This window comes from Podarcis vaucheri, assembly GCF_965113315.1.
Source record: "Podarcis vaucheri genome assembly, chromosome: 1".
Classification (NCBI taxonomy): domain Eukaryota; kingdom Metazoa; phylum Chordata; class Lepidosauria; order Squamata; family Lacertidae; genus Podarcis; species Podarcis vaucheri.
In genome coordinates this window covers 139,843,639-139,864,776 of record NC_138759.1, presented here as the reverse complement: position 1 = coordinate 139,864,776, position 21,138 = coordinate 139,843,639, and the positions used below count along the sequence as shown (strand labels likewise).

Below are 21,138 nucleotides of genomic sequence, written 5' to 3'. Positions count from 1 at the left end.
TTGGAAGGGATCCAAATGGTCTGCATCCTCCAGGCGTGCCTGGAGTTGTTCAGCAACCACACGCTCAATCACCTTGCCCAAGAATGGAAGATTTGAGACTGGGCGATAGTTGGCCATACTGGCCGGGTCTAAAGATGGTTTTTTAAGAAGCGGTTTAATGACCGCCTCTTTCAGCGGATCTGGGAATGTTCCCTCACAGAGGGAAGCATTCACCACCCCGCAGAGCCCATCGCCCAGCCCTTCCCGGCTTGCTTTTATTAGCCAGGATGGGCAAGGATCAAGGATCCAGGTGGTTGGTTTCTCGCGTCCAAGCAGCCTGTCCACATCCTCGGGGGTAACGGATTGAAATTGATTCCATGCAACTTGACCAGACAGGGCTCTAGCACTCTCCCGCCCCGGCCCTGCTCCCACGGTGGTGTCTAGCTCCTTCCGAATATGAGTGATTTTATCTGCAAAAAACTTTGCAAAATCGTTGCAGGAGATCTTGGGGTCTTTACAAGGCCCCGGTGGTAAAGGTGGTTCCGTTAAATTGCGGACCACCTGAAAGAGTCTCCTGCTACTATTTTCTGCAGATGCAATAGAGGCGGTGAAGAAAGTCTTCTTCGCCGTCGCTATCGCCACTTGGTAGGCTCGGCGTTGAGCTCTAACCTGTGTCCGGTCAGATTCGGAGTGAGTTTTCTGCCACAGACGCTCTAGCCGTCTCAGCGATTGTTTCATCGCCCTCAGCTCCGAAGAAAACCACGGGGCTGTCCGGGCTCCATGCAATCGGAGAGGGCCTACTCCAGTATTCTGCAGTCGTACACCTCAGCAAAAGGCGCACTATGTGATTCAGCTGAGCATGACTATTGCGACTTTGTACATAGCAAGTAAAATGGGACAGGAGAGACCAAAGAGAATCTTGCACTTTCCCTCGTCTCCTTGGGGAATCGTACCTCACACTGTGGCATTGCAGCCAAGCTTACAATTTGTGCCTCAAGAAGTTTTTAATTGGTTTTATATGGGGCTAAAAGCCAAGGAAGCTGTACATCTTGTGATCTTAAACAGGAGAGAATTGCCTGTTTTCCTTCTTAAGGGGTTGCTGGGTAAAAATATTCAATTCTTGGCAAAATTTTAAGGCTGCTTGCTCTTGGGCATGTCTGATAGGTTTCAGAAGTAATTTAGCATGCTATCCGTCAGGAACAGAAAACACTGCAGGGAAGGGCATTCAGAAGCAACCAGGCGGCATGAATGATTTGCAAGATGTCCCAAGGAATGTAATTGGGAATTTTTGCAACGTGTGCCAAGCCTTATTTTATCTTTATTTCCCTCCCACCCCTCCTTGTTATGGAAATGTAGAGATGTGTGTCAATGCACTACTAATTCCAGAGAAGAAAATGTATCCCATCAGTGGAATATGCTTATTTTCATTGAGAGATCTGTGAGCTAAACAAAACCTCTAGAGATAACAAATCCCACTATGGGGATCTGTTATGAGGATTGCCCTTCATATGTTAACAGGACAGTAGCAGAAACTGTGCTGTACAAGCTTGTGTGGCGAAAAGAACACTTTCCCTATTATAAAAGATATCGCCTATCTCTCCATCTCGTGGTGTAAATGACACCAGTGCCTGCCAATCTGCAAACGTTTTCATATTAGTACAGAGAATTGGCTACAAGGCAGCTGACACTGCCAAAGATGATGCTACAACACCAGGTCTTCCTCAGACCCAGATTCTCATATTAATCACAGCAACAACACATATCCACAAGTTTTCAGAGGTGGCCAAAAATGTGTTCAAAGGATTGCCAATGTGAGAATGAACCCTGGATTTTTAAGAATCAAGACGTGCAGTTACTGCTGAAAACAGCAACTGTGCATTTAGCTGCACCGTCTTCCTCGATAACAATGGCTTGTGGAACTTAGCTGTACCCTGACATCACAGTGCTTTGTGTTTCCCACTCCTCAACAGCAGCCAATGATGTGCAGTGGAGTTTGGGAAAGACAGAATATCATGTAGGGAGATGGTTGCTGATGTCATCTTAGCATAACATCTAGTTGGCCTTTTAGCATGATGTTTCCTTTGGCTTGGGATATGTGAGGGACTTATTTGGTACAAGATACACTCAGTTGCCATTGATGTCCCTCAAGCAAGAGATTAGAATATATGGATTTGTATCAGTCTATGGTTCGTGTAGCCTGGCTTTGGTTCTCTAGGGTGTTCAGTTCAGTTCGAAGGCCAGGACAAAATCCTCCAGAGTGTCAGGCAGAGGCTTTTCACATCACCTGCTCCCTGATCCTTTGAATGGCAGATGTTGAAGACTGAACATAGAATCTTGTAGTACCTTAACCTTTGAAGCCACCCTACTCTCCCTGAGCAACTTTCAGTTTACAGCTGGAGTGGAATGGAAATGGACCTGTCATTTGAAATGAACAATAATAATACTTAGCAGTTATTGGGCACATATCAGTGCCCAAAGCATTTCACAAAGAGCCATGGTGGTGTCGTTGTTAATAGTGCTGGGAGACCCAAGTTCAAAGCCCTCAGGAAGCTACAAAACTCACTAGTTGACCTTGGGCTAGGCACCTTTTCACAGCCTAATGCCATTGAGCTTCCTGAAGGAAAGACCACATAGAAACACGATAATAACAATACACTGTCACCAAGACTTGCAAGTTCTATCAGGGAGGTCAGTTTTATAATTCCCATATTGCAAAGCCCAAGAGGTGGCTTTGTAGTTGAGGTGAGATGTGAACTGGGCACTTCCCAGGGGATTACTCTTTTACCTGGTCAAACCAGACTTCAGGAAACCAATTGAGTGTGATTAACTAAATCTTTTCAGAAGCTTTAGAAATATAGTCTATCTGTATAATGACTGGGGCCTATGCCTGGGGGTTCAGCCCAGACTTCCTTGCCTGCATTGCTGCAGTCTTATCTAACTATCTATCTAATGGGTTTTTTCTATGTGCATACTAAACTTAAAAGTTCCACTGCCTGTGTCATGTCCTATATACTTCAAAGGGAATTTGGAGTGAAGAAAGATGGCAGAATTGGTCCCCTAGGGACTGAATTATCATTGAAAGTTATGCACACGTATGCAGAGGATAATAGCCTCTGAGGTATACATGAATTTTCATAAACCTTTCAGGAAATTGCATATAATCAGCCTCATAACTCCAGTTGCATAAGATGTCATGAGCACAGGAAGGAAGTAACCTAGTGAAAGAAGCACAGGAGAAAAAAAAACTTTAAACATTCCTCCCCCCCCCCCCAGCATTGGTTTTATATAGTAGAATGTTTTGAAGGCTTAACTGTGGATTGGAGTATATGGTCCAAGAATAAAGTGCAGGATGGCTTGCAATATCAATAAAATGCAAGAGATAGACCATAGTGCACTAGTTATTAGCAAAAGTGTACAAAGGTTTTCTCTTCCCTAATTCTCCAGCTGCCACTCTGCAACTGAAAACTCCAGGCCTTGAACTGGCAGTTGAAAAATTCAGGTGTTTGTCTCTCACTGAGAAACTGCTATAGCCCCTGACCCTCACAGATTCTGGCTCCAGTGGCGGATGTAGGAAGCACAGAGGTAGCAAAGGTGCTAGAACCTTCCACCCCTCCCTGCAAGTCTTCAGGTGTTCCAACCACCACTGTGCTGCTGAATCTCTGAGCCACAGCAGGTGCCCAAAGAAATAATCTTGGTCCAGAAAGGTTGCTGAAGCAGCTGGATGTTAAGCCCCTCACAGGCCAGGACTCCCCCAACCCCCAGGCGATGGCTGCTTCTGGCTCTAGTTGCAGGTGCAGGAGATGCACTGGATTCTGCTGAGAAGTCAGCTGAGAATTGAGAATAGGGTGCAAAAGCTGGAAAGCTTTTAAATAAGTTCTTTATGAACTTTGATACTTTAGGGTGAGTTCTTTTACAAGGGCAGGTAAGAATCAAACGCTAGGGAACTATGCTGTAAAAATGAATCTCAGGCTTTGGAACAGGATGTGAGACAAAATGGGGCATCTAACAATAAATTTGTGGGTGTGGTGACTCCAAGGGCTGCAATTGGCCAACAACTGGGCCTGATGCAGGCCAAGCCCTTGGCCAGCAAGAATTCCTGTCCAGATGAAAATGAGGAGATAAAGGCCTGAATCACGCAGGTTTCATTCAGACTCGTAGGTCAGAGTTGAGATGGAAAAGAACCTGAACAAAGTCCAGCAACTGGAGGAACGTGTAGCTACGCTCCAAAGAATTAGAGAGCTAGAGCTCTTCTTGGAAGCAACAGACCACACCGTCTCCATCAAGGAGGAGACAGGGGACTCCCCTGAGAAGGAGGCTAGTTCACCAACACAGGAACCAGATATATGGAGAAACGTGACTCAAAGAAGTAGGAGGCCCAGGGTTCGTTCTGATTGTTTAGAAATACACAATCGCTTTGAGGTCCTCTCCCCTAGCATGGAAGACGAAGAGCAGACTCCATTTGAGGATCTCTCCCTCATTTCTGTCGATCAGGTAAATGAAGACGAGCAGCAAAGTCAGTCCTCAGGGAATGTGCAGGCGACCTTGGAACGGACAGCTCATGGAAGAACCCCGACCAAACCTAAGAGGAGGTGTGTAGTGGTGATAGGGGATTCCCTACTGAGGGGAACAGAAGCAGTGATCTGTGGGCCTGACAAGATGTCTCGGGAAGTGTGCTGTCTCCCCGGGGCTAAGATCCAAGATGTAACTGAACGACTGCAAGGAATCATAAAACCCAATGACAAATACCCCTTCCTCTTGGTTCATGTGGGAACCAATGACACTGCAAGCAATAGCCTCCAGAAGATCAAGAGAGACTACGAGGCTCTCGGCAGGAAATTGAAGCAACTAAATGCACAAATTGTCATCTCATCTGTCCTCCCAGTTGAACGACGTGGCCCAGGGAGAGAGGAAAAAATAGTGGAAGTGAACAGCTGGCTTCGTAGATGGTGTAAACAGGAACGGTTTGGATTCTTAGATCACGGACTGCAGTTTCTGGAAGATGGACTTCTGGCAAGCGATGGGCTGCACCTCACAACGGTTGGGAGAAATGTTTTTGCCAAAAATCTCAGAAACCTCATCAGGAGGGCTTTAAACTGACTAATGTGGGGGAGGGAGACAGTGCTCCTGAAGGTAGGAGCCTATCGATTGATGAAGATGATCATCCAAATGTCATAGACCAAATGGAGCAAACAGCACGCAGACCTAGTGGTGGGAGGAAAAAATCCTTAAATAAGAGACACGGGGGAATGATTAATGGACTTCAATGTCTGTACACTAATGCGCAAAGCATGGGAAATAAACAAGATGAGCTTGAGCTCTTGGTACAGCAAACTAAATATGACATAATAGGCATCACTGAAACCTGGTGGGATAAGTCCCACGATTGGAATGTAATAATGGGGGGATACAATCTATTTCAGAGAAACAGACCAGAAAAGAAAGGAGGAGGAGTGGCGTTATATGTCAGGGATGTGTATACCTGTGAAGAGATCCAAGATTTAGAACCTCAAAGCCAAAGTGAGAGCATTTGGGTCAAAATTAAGGGAGAGAAGAATAACAGGGACCTCATTGTGGGAGTTTACTATAGATCCCCAAGCCAAACGGAGGACATAGATGATGCCTTCCTGGAACAGATGGCCAAGCATGCAAAAGGAAGGGAGATAGTAGTAATGGGGGACTTCAATTACCCGGATATTTGTTGGATGTCAAACTCAGCCAAGAGCATAAGGTCAAACAGATTCCTCACTGGCCTTGCAGACAACTTCATTGTCCAGAAAGTGGGAGAAGCAACAAGAGGAACAGCCATTTTAGATCTGGTCCTAACCAATGTTGATGACCTGGTTAGTGGGGTAGAAGTGGAAGGATCATTAGGCGCGAGTGATCATGCTCTTCTGAAGTTTACTATACAGCGGAAAGGAGCAGCCAAGCATACTAGGACTCAATTTCTTGACTTTAAGAAAGCCGACTTCATAAAACTTACGGAAGTGCTGGGTGAGATCCCATGGACAGTAATACTAAAAGGAAAGGGAGTTCATGATGGCTGGGAGTTTGTTAAGAGGGAGATACTAAAAGCACAACGTCAGGCAATACCAGTGAGACGGAAACATGGAAGGTGCCTAAAGAAGCCAGCGTGGCTATCTAAAGAACTTTTAACTGAGTTAAGATTAAAAAAGGATGTGTACAAAAAATGGAAAATGGGGGAAACCACCAAAGAGGAATTCAAACAAATAGCCAGCACGTGTAGACACAAAGTCAGAAAAGCTAAAGCACAAAATGAACTCAGGCTTGCTAGAGAGGTTAAAAGCAACAAAAAAGGCTTCTATGGGTATGTTCGTAGCAAAAGGAAGAACAAAGAAACGGTGGGGTCACTCAGAGGAGAAGATGGTGAAATGCAAACAGGGGACACAGAAAGGGCTGAACTCCTCAATGCCTTCTTTGCCTTAGTCTTCTCCGATAAAGAAAACAATGCCCGACCTGAAGAATTTGGAGCAAATGATTCAGCAGAGGAAACACAGCCCAGAATAACTAAGGAGATAGTACAAGAATACTTGGCTAGTTTAGATGTATTCAAGTCTCCAGGGCCAGATGAACTGCATCCAAGAGTATTAAAAGAACTGGCAGGTGTGATCTCAGAACCACTGGCAGTCATCTTTGAGAATTCCTGGAGAACAGGCGAAGTCCCGGCAGACTGGAGGAGGGCAAATGTTGTCCCTATTTTCAAAAAGGGGAAAAGAGAGGACCCAAATAATTACCGCCCAGTCAGTCTGACATCAATAGCAGGGAAGATTCTGGAGCAGATCATTAAGCAAACAGTCTGTGAGCACCTAGAAAGGAATGCTGTGATCACCAATAGTCAGCATGGATTTCTGAAAAATAAGTCATGTCAGACTAACCTGATCTCGTTTTTTGACAGAATTACAAGCCTGGTAGATGAAGGGAACGCAGTGGATGTAGCCTACCTTGATTTCAGCAAGGCATTTGACAAGGTGCCCCATGATATTCTTGTAAAGAAGCTGGTAAAATGCGGTCTTGACTATGCTACCACTCAGTGGATTTGTAACTGGCTGACTGACCGAACCCAAAGGGTGCTCATCAATGGTTCCTCTTCATCCTGGAGAAGAGTGACTAGTGGGGTGCCACAGGGTTCTGTCTTGGGCCCGGTCTTATTCAACATCTTTATCAACGACTTGGATGATGGACTCAAGGGCATCTTGATCAAATTTGCAGATGACACCAAATTGGGAGGGGTGGCTAACACCCCAGAGGACAGGATCACACTTCAAAACGACCTTGACAGATTAGAGAACTGGGCAAAAACAAACAAGATGAATTTTAACAGGGAGAAATGTAAAGTATTGCACTTGGGCAAAAAAAATGAGAGGCACAAATACAAGATGGGGGACACCTGGCTTGAGAGCAGTACATGTGAAAAGGATCTAGGAGTCTTGGTTGACCACAAACTTGACATGAGCCAACAGTGTGACGTGGCAGCTAAAAAAGCCAATGCAATTCTGGGCTGCATCAATAGGAGTATAGCATCTAGATCAAGGGAAGTAATAGTCCCACTGTATTCTGCTCTGGTCAGACCTCACCTGGAGTACTGTGTCCAGTTCTGGGCACCACAGTTCAAGAAGGACACTGACAAACTGGAACGTGTCCAGAGGAGGGCAACCAAAATGGTCAAAGGCTTGGAAACGATGCCTTATGAGGAACGGCTAAGGGAGCTGGGCATGTTTAGCCTGGAGAAGAGGAGGTTAAGGGGTGATATGATAGCCATGTTCAAATATATAAAAGGATGTCACATAGAGGAGGGAGAAATGTTGTTTTCTGCTGCTCCAGAGAAGTGGACACGGAGCAATGGATCCAAACTACAAGAAAGAAGATTCCACCTAAACATTAGGAAGAACTTCCTGACAGTAAGAGCTGTTCGACAGTGGAATTTGCTGCCAAGGAGTGTGGTGGAGTCTTCTTGAGGCTTGACAACCATATGTCAGGAGTGCTCTGATGGTGTTTCCTGCTTGGCAGGGGGTTGGACTCGATGGCCCTTGTGGTCTCTTCCAACTCTATGATTCTATGATTCTATGATTGTATGATTCTTTCCTGTGTGCCTCTGCCATGCCAGTTGAAGAGCTTGCTGCATTTCTAAATCAAGGGGCACTGTATTTCTAAATCAGGCTTTCACAAGACCTTGCAGCAGTTTGGACTTTCTTTGCCCCTTGAATCTGCATTTGTGGAGCAAATTCTTCCTCCTGACCACTGCTCAGAGGTGTTGCCGATTCCTTGCTGCTGGCAACAGGCAGGCTGGACAGAAATTGGGAAGGGGTTTTTGTTATCCATCTGACTCACACTTCTCCAGGAATTAGATCCAGGGTTCATGTTTGAGGGTCAGTGCTCTCCTGTCAAGGTTTTTAAAATAACCAAATCACCTAAAATAACATACACAACTGTTCAAAAATCTTGTGACAGTTGCCTTGGCCATTCCAGTCATCAGCTGTTAAGTTTGTAAGGGGTTGGATTCAATGACCCTCAAGGTCCCTTCCAACTCTACAGTTCTATGATTCTATGATTAATCTCCATCCATAAAAGAAAGGATACAAAAACCTCAGAACAGACATTTGCTAGTGACAAGACAATAGCCACATATGATAAACCACTGCAGTTACAAATGACTGCATATATGAGAAGAGTACCACAGCACAGTCTTTCACATTCAACATTTCCATTTTAGTTTATGGCACTTGTATTATTTCACATCTGTGTTGCCTGAAAATATAGATGTTGCAATGCCACTGTTGCATTGTTATTAAGAAGGGCAAATTTCTACTTCAGGTTATTGGGGAGGAAAGGCCATGGGTCAGTGGTAAAGCATTTGTAATAAACTTACCTTTTAGTGGGGCAGCAGCTACACATTGGAACTCCCTGCTTATTTGCATCAGGCAAGACGCCTTCACTGTACTCTCTTTGTCACTTGCTAAAAACATTTTTGTTTACTTAAGTCTAGCCAGATATGTAGAATGTTGACATGTGTTTCAATCTCCTTTTTGGCTTATTCATTATTTTAATAATTCCTTTTAAACATTGCCTCATTATTTTTTTCTTCTTCCTTCAAATGTTTAACTAATAATTTAGTTTTATTCCTTTTTAATTTAAATCCTGGTACTTCCCCAAATTTCTGAATCTTTTCTATTACTTTAGGGAGTGAAGTTTTTGGGTCTTCCACTGTTATCACTAAGTCATCTACATATACTTTTAATTTAAACTCACTTTTCCCAGTTTTAATGCCTGTGATCTCTTTATCTGCTCTTATATTTCTGGCAAGTACTTCCAGTACCAGGATGAACAACCATGGTGATAGTGAACATCCTTGTCTGGTTCCTTTTTGAATCTTACAATCATCCGTTATTACCTGGTTTATAATTAATTTTGCTTTTTGTTCTGAATAGATTGCTGATATTCCTTTTAGGAATTTAGGCCTACTTTTGATTTCGTCTAATATCTTTGTCATAAATTTCCAAGAGACGCTGTCAAAAGCTTTTTCAGCATCTATAAACATCATTGCTGCTTTCTTTTCATTTTTAGCCTCCAGGTATTGTATGATATTCAAAATATTCCTTATATTCCCCTTCATTTGTCTACCTGGAAGAAATCCTGCCTGGTCTTGATGTATATACTCATTTAGTATATTTTTCAATCTGTTAGCTAATAAGTTTGCAAACAGTTTGTAATCGTTGTTTAACAAAGAGATAGGTCTGTAATTTTTGATTTGCAGCAAGTCTGCGTCTTGTTTTGGAATTACTGTAATATAGGCCTCTTTCCATGTTTCTGGAATTTCACCTGTGTTCAGTATCTCATTCATGACATCTTTCAGTGGGTTCACTAGTTGTTCACTTAATTTTTTATAATATTTTGCCGTAAGTCCATCCGGGCCTGGTGACTTGCCATTTTTAGAGCCTTTTATTGCCTCTAGCAGTTCTTGGGTATTAAAAATCTTCCTTTGTTCATCCTTTATATGTGGCATGTTACTACTTCTGATATACTCTTGAATGTTTTTTCTTTCCCTTGTCTATACAAATCTGAAGAATATTTAACAAATCCTACTCTAATTTCCTTTATCTTATCTGTGATCTTTCCATTTAGATTAATTTTATTTATGAAGTTCCTTTGTTCATTTTTTTTTAACTGCCAGGCTAACAATTTTCCCGGTTTGTTTACATGCTCAAATATATTTTTTTTACTCTCTTTATTTTCCAACTAATTTCCTCATTGATTATCGTTGAGTATTGAGTTTGTAAGGTTTTAATTGCCTGTTTCACTGCTTCTTTATTTGCTTTATTTGGCAGCTGTTTCTCCTTTTGAGTAATTTCCTCTAGAATTTCCTGTTTCTATTTCTCTTTCAATTTCCTTTTATATGAGTTTTGTTGTATAGAGTCCTCTCACCACCGCCTTACTTGCATCCCAGACTGTCTGTAATTTTGTCTGTCCTTGATTATTTATTTCAAAATAATCAATCAAGGTCTTTTTTATTTTTTCTACAAATTTTTGATCATCTAGTAAATCATCATATAGTCTCCATCTGAAAGAGATTTGGCTTTCTTTTTGTAATTCCATAATCAAGGAATTATGGTCTGAAAAAGTTCTGGGGTTAATTTCAAATTTTTTTACTCTTATTTCCAATTCTTTGGAAATCCACAAAGAGTCTATTCTCGAGCTGCTATTGTGTACATGGCTGTAATAAGTGAACTCTGTATCAAACATATGTCTCATTCTCCATATATCTATCAAATTTAGATTTTGAGTCATATCAATAAAAGTCTTTGGTAATTTATCTTCCTTGGTCTCTTTTTTGCTTGGCTGATCTGCCTGTCTGTTCTGGAACTCCATTTAGGTCTCCCATTAAGATCATCTTTTGATCTGCAAATTCGTGTGGTTCTGTTTCTATTTTTTTAAAGAAGAATACTTTTTTATTGTTGGGTGCATAAGTGCCAACCAATAACACTTTCTCTCCCTGAATTTTAACTTGTATTATTAAGATTCTGCCTTTTTCATGGTTCTGAATCAATCTGGGTTCAAGTGCAGGATTAATGTAAAAAAAAACCTCCTCTTTTTTTGGTTTTATCTGATGAAATGAAATCCATACCTTTTTTTTTTTTGTTAATTAAGACCCCCTTTATTTGCAATATGTGTCTCTTGGAGGCAAATTATGTCTAATTTCTATTTTGCTATTACATGCTCAATCCGATTGCAGTTCAATCCATTCACATTCCTGCTCAGTATTTTAAGATTGGCCAATGTCATAGTCAGTTGCAATATCTGTTTTTTCTGGTGTAGTGCCTTCCAATGCTAACTGCTCCAAGGCCTCTTTTTGTTCAGCTCAAGGGTCTCCCCTGTCTTGTTTGGAATCTAAGTCTCTCCTGCATTTGTCAAAGAACTCTCTCACCTGAAACTCTGATGTTAGCCTATATCTCCTTTTCAGGTATGTGAAAGAAATGCCCTCTGGAAATTCCCATTTGTATCTGATAGCTCTCCTGAGTGCTGTTGTTAAAAACCTATATTTGATTCTTCTAAATCTCAATTTCAGTGGGATCTCCCTAAAAATGTCTACTTTCTGTCCGGCAACCACAAGATTTTTTTCAAAGCTGTTCTGAAGGATTGCATCCTTCACTCTTTTTGTTACTAATGTTAATAAAACATCTGGCTGCATCTGTTCTCGACTTTCGCACGATCTAATTCTGAAACAGCTCTCTGAAAGTCCATCCAACCAGTCTTTACTTTCTCCCATCCATTCTGAGATTGTCTGTGTAACAAATGTCTCCAAATTTGGCTCTGTGTCAGATTCTGGAAGGCCTCTAATTCGTAATGTCCTGTCTCTTTCCCTTAGCTGCAAGAGGAGGATCTGGTCCTCCAATTCATTCTGCTTCCCTTGAACCCCTTCCACAGTTCCCATCAACCCTTTTTGTTTCTCCCTTAATTCTCCTACCTCCTCTTTTAAGTTTTTCTAGTTTGTCTACTTTGGTTTCCAGTTTGTTGGCCTTGTCTCCCAATATCCCAAATTGCTCTTTCAAAACTCTTCAAATTTTTAATATCCCTGTGCACTTGTTCAATCAATGTTTGATTGGATTTTTCCATGTCACTGTGAACCTGTTTTGTAAATTCTTGCATTGATTGAACCATTTCTTTCCTGAATTCCAAGAGTTGCTGTGCAAGAAGATCTGTTTGCTCTCTCTCCCCTTTATCTCCCGTTTCTCCTCGCACACTAGCCCTTCTAGCGGCCCCCACCGCTGCAGCTGCCACTTTCCTGGTTGTTGTTCCCTCCTTACCCAACATGTCTTATCAGTTGGTTCCCAGTGTTTTTTGAGTTGTTCAAGGTCACACCTGCAAGTTCCGGCTCTATCCCAGCCATGAGGTTGTTTCCCCCCTCCCAGACTCTTTCCAGTTTCCCTTTCCCTTTTGTCTGCCTTCTCCCTCCCCACAACAACAAATCATACAGTCATATAACAAAAAAGGCAGAGAGAAATGAAAACATCCAATAAATCAGGAGATATAAAATGTACAATTAAAAGGGCAAAAAATAAGAAGAAAAAATAAGAAAGTAATTTAAAAGTCCATAAAGCAAAAAGATGTTAGGCCAGTTCAGTTTCAGATTTATGTCTTTAAAAACAAGGTTATTCTTTAATTTGTACTTATCTACTTGTAATTGTTTCAAACAGTGGTGACTTGCAATAGTTCCAGAATTTATATCTCCATTTTATTTCTTATATGTAATCCCATGGCATTTTGTCTTCTTGTTTAATTCACAAACGTGCTGGAGTTTCAATCGACAGATCTTTCTTGGCAAGCTCTTTCAATCTCTTGGAGTATTGAAGTTACTTTGGAAGCTGTTCCAGGCTCTTTCCACTTTCTGTGGTTACCCCACAGAAGTGCCGAGAGTCCCCTGCTAGCTCCCTTTCTTTTCCCTTTTCCTCTTCTGCTCCACCAATTTTTAAAATACTGTTCAAATTCCTCCAGCTTCCAATTTATAATCCAATAGGTTACTTGATAGTTAATATATATATTCATATATATATATATATATATATATATATATATATATATATATATATGCAGGTTTTGGTGTCTTCGGGTGTCTTCCCGTGTAAGAGTCGGGGTGTCTGTGCGACGTTTCGACGAGGTCTCACTCGTCATCTTCAGGCTGGTGCTTTCGGCTTCTTGTTACTGGAACAGAGCAGAATCTGGTGTTTGAGTTCCTATAAATACTGTTGAGGGGTGTGGTGTATAGCCTCCAACGTTCTGGGCAGAGAGGAAGTTCCTAGATTAGTGTGCCTTTTCTTCTTTTGTTCCTTAATTACTTGAGGGATATCTTGAGTGATTTCATGAGTGATATTCTGAATACCACTGGGTGGGTCATTAAGTGTAGATTAGTTGCTAAAGCTTTCGTGTCTTGACCTCTTGAGCTTGTGAAGAGTTTTTCTGAGAAGATGGCTGTGCTGCATTTAGTTGTGCTCTGGCTTGGCTTCGTGTATAGGGGCGAGCTGTAATTTTGTGCCTTGTGCCAGCCAGATCTGTGTAGGGATTGCAGGGGGGTGCAGCATCCGGAGGTGCCACTATAGTTTGGCTACTGGATGGAGTCTGTAGTATGTCTGTGGAGAGGGTCTGGGTTTGGGTCTGGTGTGGTTGATTGGTGACGGCGTTCTGTGTGCCTCTGGTTCTGGTGTCGGTTTTTGTGGGGAGGGCTAATTTCCAGATGTCAGGCAGGCGGGACGTGTCGTCACGCTTGTTCATGTTGTGAGGGTGTTTCTCTATCTCGATGGCTTCCATGATTATTCTCTTGTGGTGATGTTCCATGTTAAAGAGCGATTTGGAATCTGCAAAATTAATTTCATGTCCTGTTTCTTTCATGTGTTGGAAAAGAGAGGAAGTTTTTTCTTCTTTTTTGACGGCATTCTTGTGTTCTGCGATACGTGCATTTATTCGTCTGTTTGTTTGTCCAATGTACGTGGCTGGGCAGACTTTGCAGGGTATTTCATAGACCCCTTGGTTTTCGAGCTGGATTTTGTCTTTTGGGTTTCTGAGGATATTGGCTATTTACCGGAAAAAAACACACACCAACCGCTACTTACATGCACAATCACACCACCACCCTGCACAAATAAACTCCGTAGCCAAGACTCTCATCTCCAGAACCAAACGCCTGGCTGACAAAGACCACTTGACAACTGAGTTACAGAATCTCTCAAATGTGTTAATCGCCAATGGATACCAGAAAAACAAGGTTACGAAGCTAATCCAAAAAGAAACACCCCCCAAAAACCAAGACACAGAAGAAAACAATGGCATGGCCCTCCTTCCTTATATCAAGGGCACTACAGACAAAATTAGCAAAATCCTCCATAAACACAATATCAAAACAGCCTTCTGCACCAACCAAAAAATAGCCAATATCCTCAGAAACCCAAAAGACAAAATCCAGCTCGAAAACCAAGGGGTCTATGAAATACCCTGCAAAGTCTGCCCAGCCACGTACATTGGACAAACAAACAGACGAATAAATGCACGTATCGCAGAACACAAGAATGCCGTCAAAAAAGAAGAAAAAACTTCCTCTCTTTTCCAACACATGAAAGAAACAGGACACGAAATTAATTTTGCAGATTCCAAATTGCTCTTTAACATGGAACATCACCACAAGAGAATAATCATGGAAGCCATCGAGATAGAGAAACACCCTCACAACATGAACAAGCGTGACGACACGTCCCGCCTGCCTGACATCTGGAAATTAGCCCTCCCCACAAAAACCGACACCAGAACCAGAGGCACACAGAACGCCGTCACCAATCAACCACACCAGACCCAAACCCAGACCCTCTCCACAGACATACTACAGACTCCATCCAGTAGCCAAACTATAGTGGCACCTCCGGATGCTGCACCCCCCTGCAATCCCTACACAGATCTGGCTGGCACAAGGCACAAAATTACAGCTCGCCCCTATACACGAAGCCAAGCCAGAGCACAACTAAATGCAGCACAGCCATCTTCTCAGAAAAACTCTTCACAAGCTCAAGAGGTCAAGACACGAAAGCTTTAGCAACTAATCTACACTTAATGACCCACCCAGTGGTATTCAGAATATCACTCATGAAATCACTCAAGATATCCCTCAAGTAATTAAGGAACAAAAGAAGAAAAGGCACACTAATCTAGGAACTTCCTCTCTGCCCAGAACGTTGGAGGCTATACACCACACCCCTCAACAGTATTTATAGGAACTCAAACACCAGATTCTGCTCTGTTCCAGTAACAAGAAGCCGAAAGCACCAGCCTGAAGATGACGAGTGAGACCTCGTCGAAACGTCGCCCAGACACCCCGACTCTTACACGGGAAGACACCCGAAGACACCAAAACCTACATATATATATATATATATATATATATATATATATATGCTTTCGTAGATTTTCACGGGTACAGGAATGCAGGTTTTGGTGTCTTCGGGTGTCTTCCCGTGTAAGAGTCGGGGTGTCTGGGCGACGTTTCGACGAGGTCTTGAAGATGACGAGTGAGACCTCGTCGAAACGTCGCCCAGACACCCCGACTCTTACACGGGAAGACACCCGAAGACACCAAAACCTGCATATATATATATGTTTCAACTCTCCGTTGCTGTAGGCAGTCTCTGTGTCCCATTCACAAAAAAATTCCCTTTGCAGAGCTCATCCGCAGAAATCGGAAGCTGACTTCCTGTTTTGCTTTCGTTTCGCCAAATAAACTTTTTAGCCTCTAATTTTTTATTTTAAATGTTTTATTTCACATTTACCTCTAATTGGAAGATCTGCTGCTTCTGGTGACAAATCATAGCTTCGGCAGCAGGCTGTGTTGGAGTTGAGAGCGAACTCAAGCCCCTTCCCTCCCACGCGCACAGCAGCAGCTTGGAGATGTTCAGGGGGCGAGTTTTTCCACTCTGCTGGAGCCCTAGGGTCCCCACTCTTCTGGGGGGGGGGTTGGGGTGCGCTGAGCTCTAGCACCACCCTCCACGCCTTTCTGTCCACTCCATGTTGTGGACGACACTTAGCACATTGCCATTGTCCTCCGCAGTAGACCGGAAGTCCGCTACCAAGAAAGTATTCATACTGACTACAGTGGTACCTCTGGTTACGTACTTAATTTGTGCCGGAGGTCCGTTCTTAACCTGAAACTGTTCTTAACCTGAGGTACCACTTTAGCTAATGGAGCCTCCCGCTGCTGCTGCCGCCGCGCCACCACCGTGCGATTTCTGTTCTCATCCTGAAGCAAAGTTCTTAACCCGAGGTACTATTTCTGGGTTAGCGGAGTCTGTAACCTGAAGCATATGTAACCTGAAGCGTATGTAACCCGAGGTACCACTGTACTTCTCTCATGAGCTGCAGCCTTTGCATTTTGTTGTATGTGCCTCATAATGGAAATCCAAGCTGATATTTAATATATTGAGCCAGCATTCAGTGCACTGCTTGCACTTTTCAGGAGCCTACTGTTCCCTTGCCCCATTGCAGTAGCTTAGAGGATATAGGCCTTCTATCTTCACACGGATGGGCACTTAACTAGCTGCTGCTATAGAAAAGTCACCTGCCTCTCAGAATCTTGAAGAAATGGTTTTGTTTTGCCATGCAGGCAGCTGGAGAGAAACAGGATAGAAAGGTCAAGGCATTCTTAAACAACTTTGACTCATGATTAGAGCATAACTTGTAAAGCAAACGGCCCCCTCCACTGCAGCAGACAGGACTTTGTTGGGAGCTTTGCATACCAACGTTAACACTTTTTATAGCAAGTTAACCTCCGATTCCTTTTAGGTTAGGATTTTAAGCAAGAAGATTGATTTTAGCGATATTCAATCCAGATGTGGTTCCAAGGATAACATCACACATTCAGCAGGGGGAGGAAATGTAAGTAAAGATGGCGCCTGGCAAGATACCCTGGGCCACTTTGGTGACCCTCCTCTGCACAGCCTAGTCCTTTGTGTCTTCCTACCAAGCACTCTTTCCCTTCTTGCTAATGTTTCACAGACACCTTGGTCTAGTGATGTGTTCAGCATTGTGTGTTGAGTGGTGGGTATCTCCATCCTTCCTCACAGACCACAGCAAATTTCCCAGTCTCAGTCAAAGCACTCTGCTCCACAAGACACTGACTCAGCCAACTGAAATCCACAACTATTCAAGGCCTTATAAAAAAAATAAATCCCAGTCCTTACAGGGCTGAAAATGTGAGAAAATATTAAGGATACAAACATAAGAGTTGCGCTTGCTTAGCAATCTGGAGGTAAGGCTAGCAATATGTCCTTAACACATGGTAGTGTTTCCTTACCAGGTGGCAGTCAGGTGGCTTAGCAAGAATAGGGGAATATAGCTGTTGTAGACCCACCATTCTGTGACTTCATTTCACACTGAAGGCCTTGTAGAATCAGGGCCAACTCGTGAGCCATATAATTTCCGGATATGCTTGACCCATTTGCACCATCTCATTTCATGGTGGGTCCAAAAGGGTGAATGAACCATAAGTCTATCACATATCTAAGGCAATATCTGTAGTAGCACCCCCAAATGCCAGGAACATTGTAAGGAAACATGCCAGTTTATGCTTCAGACACATCTGTAGTTTTTCTCTTAGAGGATAACATAACCTTTTAAAAAAAGGTTAGCGAGACCAAATCGGGCCTTAGAAAGGTGGAAGTGTCCTTATGTAGCTACAGGAGCACTGAAAAATATTCCAATCAGAAATCCAGTTAAGCCACAGAAGGCAATCCTGGAACTCTGTGCAAAAAGGAAATAGAAATATGTCATACAGTTCTCAGCACGCAGCACTGAAACAAACTTTCTTTCACATGAAAAAACTTAGGAAAGAACTTCACTCACCTTCCTGATTTACAGTCTTCACTTTACTAATGAAAAACCTTTAAAATGGTTCTGCTAGGTTCAAATGGGAAGCTTGCTGTATTAATCTGGGTGTTTCCCTCCTTTGTGGCATGATTGTATACTACTAATCATCTATTTTCTTACAGTATCTTTCAAAGTCAAGGCACATTCATTTCCAGGTTTTATTTTCTCATTCCCAAGATATATTTTTGTATATTTTTAACAGGTGCAGATCGTAACCAAGAAGATAGACTTAAGTCATGTGACTTCAAAATGTGGCTCACTAAAGAATATCCGTCACAGGCCAGGTAAGATGGAAATTCTCGGGGGGGGGGGAGAGAATTTTGCAAAACACGGATTTTCCAGGGTACCTGATGTTCCACAATAATTACTCAGGCACTGTAGGAAAATTACATTTCCTGGGGTCCCTGTCATCTGGGGTGTTGTCATTGCCACATTTGAGAGTGAAGGAAGCCTCCAGAGAAACACCTCCACTGCCACTGCCAGATAAATGTGAAATGAAGAAGATGGCTGTCCCTCCCTATAGCACCTCTGCTGTGGGTTTGCATATTTCCCATGGTATTTTCTTTTGCTAATCTCATGTGTCAGGGTTGCTTCCAGATCCTAGCTCACAGAGGATCACGCCAGCCAGCGATCATTAAATAAAAGTCTTTATTGAGTTACAGTCTCCATTCTCTAGCTGCTGCGCGCAACTCTACGTCTTATGCTTAGATCGGCGAAGCTCCGTCTGAGTCTCCGCCCCTTGTGCACCAACTTAATATCCTAGCCCTGCTCCACCTTTTCCGCCTGACAGTTCTCCTCTGGGTCCCTCTGCCCCCCGTAGTCTCTTCCTTCCGGGATTCTTCTGACGCTGACCCCCCGGACCCTTCTGTCTCCTTGCGCTGGGCTTTAGGACCTGGCTCCCTTTCCGGGCTGCCTACTGCGCCACCTTCCTGTGCATTTGAACTTGGCGCGCGCGCCCAACCTTCCACTTTCCGTCTAACCGTCTCTTCGCTCCCCGATGGAGGTGTGGCCACTCCTGACTCGTGCCCTCCCCCCTGTTGTGAGCTGCCAGCGCTTGATCCCTGGCGCCCTTCCTCATCCCTGCTCTCTGGCGGTGACGCTGGTCCCGATTTCCAACTGCTCCCCTCTGAGTCCCCTCTGGCTCTATCTTCCTGGGGTGGACACCCTAGTCTCCCCCCTTGCCCTGGCCACTGGTGCTCCTTTTTGTGAATCTTCTGATTCACTGGAAAGACTCGGAGATCTCGGGTCGTCGTCATCACTCATCTTTTCTTCTGCCTCCTCCCCCTCGCTCTCTGTTTCCTCCCTTGCCCTCGCCTCTGCTCCTGAACCCCTGACATCATGTACCACTTACTAGGTTATAGAGGCCATCCATTTAATATGCATATTATTGTGTTAATATGGTTTTGGAGCTACTCCCATTCCTGATCCTGGGTAAGCAGTGGAAAGGAAAATGGAGCAGGGAGATTAAGGGAAGGCAAAAAACTCATGCCACTTTCTTCCCTAGTCACAGTTCATGCACCCTCAGGTCTTCTTCCCCAAACCCAGAAGGATTCTTCTGTTGAAGTGTTTTATATAGGCACTCTCTTAACACTCTCCGTCCATTATGCAATGATTAACCTTGGTTTCTGTTGTGGTCTGCTTCCATGTAAAGTTTTGGTTTCTTTTCCAAACCCCTGACACTAAAAGTTCACAGAGGAGCATTGGCTTATTCCAGTTTTGACATTAGGCATTTGCATACATGACTATCTCTCTCTAATTGAAAGCCATTTACAAATGATTTCTCATTCTGAAGTACACAGTGCCAGCTTCCCACACAATGAATGGCCTGATCTGCACATCATGGAAAGCCAAACTATGCTTACCAGGACTACACAAATGAGCTGGCTCCTGGAGGGGAGATTGTACCCGCTGTGCTTCTCTCCAAGCCTTTCCACTGAGCACAGCATAGCAGCCACAGCAAAGTTTGGCTCAGCGTGTCATCCTAACCCCATGATCATTGTTAAGGAGGAAAGTATGTGTGTTGAAAAGTGCTTCAGTCACAGTTGGAGAGTCTTGCTGTATTTTCCGACTTAATTTTCCTCCCATAACATCTAGGTGGAGGGCGAGTGAAAATTGAGAGCGTGAAACTGGATTTTAAAGAAAAGGCCCATGCCAAGGTTGGCTCGCTTGACAACGCTCACCATGTACCTGGAGGAGGCAATATCAAGGTAAGGCGCTGCCACTTCTACTTACTGAAACATTCATTCTGTGCATCATCCAGGTGCTTGTGAATACCCTGGATATCCAGACTAAGTGGTTCCACTGAAATCAGCAGGACAAGTTAGTTGTGATCCAAACCTTTATCACCAGCCTGTTTATTCTTTATTACATAGGCACTGCACAATTTGTCTTTTGAGCCCAGGAATTTCTCAAACTGGGAAGGTTAGCTCTAATGGCAGCAAGCAGGCCCAGGGGCTGAGGTGGGGCTTCTCTTAGGGAAGGCAGAAATACCTGTGAGGACTGGGGATTCATCCGGTGTTGTGGTCAGCCATGTCATATATACACTAGAGTATGATAGCCTGAGGTGGGACAGCAAGTATCAGCTCCACCACCCACTTCACATCCTCAACCACATCATAGCTGAGTAGAGTTGCAGGAGTAGAGGTGTACAATCCCCATGAATCTTGAATCCATGGAATAAAACTGTTGAGGGTCCCCCCAAAAAAAAAACATTTTGTGTGTGGAAAAACCAGGAATTCATGGGAAATTTGAATATATGCCATTCTACTTACTTTATCAAAGGTCAAATTGCTTTGCTGCTTTAATATGAAATGTATTATATAAAACTTAGTGCATACAATTATACTGGGGTATATTCATAAATATATATATATGACTTGGGGTTCAACCCAACCAAACAATTCTGTAATTTTATGTTGTGAACAACCCTGTGATCTTCAGATGAAGAGAGGTATACAAATTTAATAAATAATAACTATAACAACAACAATGATTATGGATATATCCAGTATTATAGATGAAGTTGCAAACTGTTGTACCTTAACGTACCTAGTTATGTCTTGGATTTTACCAGCTGGGAAATAAAGAGAGGTGAGAAACAGAAAGCTGTAATTCCTATAGTTAATGTTTGGCAAGAAGGATTTTTTGGGGGTGGGGGTTAAAGGAATTGTGTGTGCACAGCCTTCAGTTCTTTCCAAAGAAAACATTTTATCCTTATTTATTTTGTATCTTTACAAACTTCTTTCTCTT

At 43.2% G+C, this 21,138-nt stretch overlaps 1 protein-coding gene across 32 annotated transcripts in view; it reads left to right on the top strand.

Annotated features, from left to right (window-relative positions):
* The window catches only part of MAP2 (microtubule associated protein 2), a 279,546-nt gene that overhangs the window by 256,982 nt on the left and 1,426 nt on the right, over window positions 1-21,138 (top strand). For 26 of the 32 annotated variants that reach the window (XM_082230891.1, XM_082230887.1, XM_082230882.1 and 23 more), the window contains 3 exons: window positions 16,807-16,899; window positions 18,092-18,173; window positions 19,984-20,096. In XM_082230891.1, the coding sequence (XP_082087017.1) occupies window positions 16,807-16,899; window positions 18,092-18,173; window positions 19,984-20,096 (288 nt within the window). The remainder of the gene's footprint in view (window positions 1-16,806; window positions 16,900-18,091; window positions 18,174-19,983; window positions 20,097-21,138) is intronic. The other 6 variants (XM_082230885.1, XM_082230884.1, XM_082230878.1 and 3 more) reach the window with 1 other exon arrangement.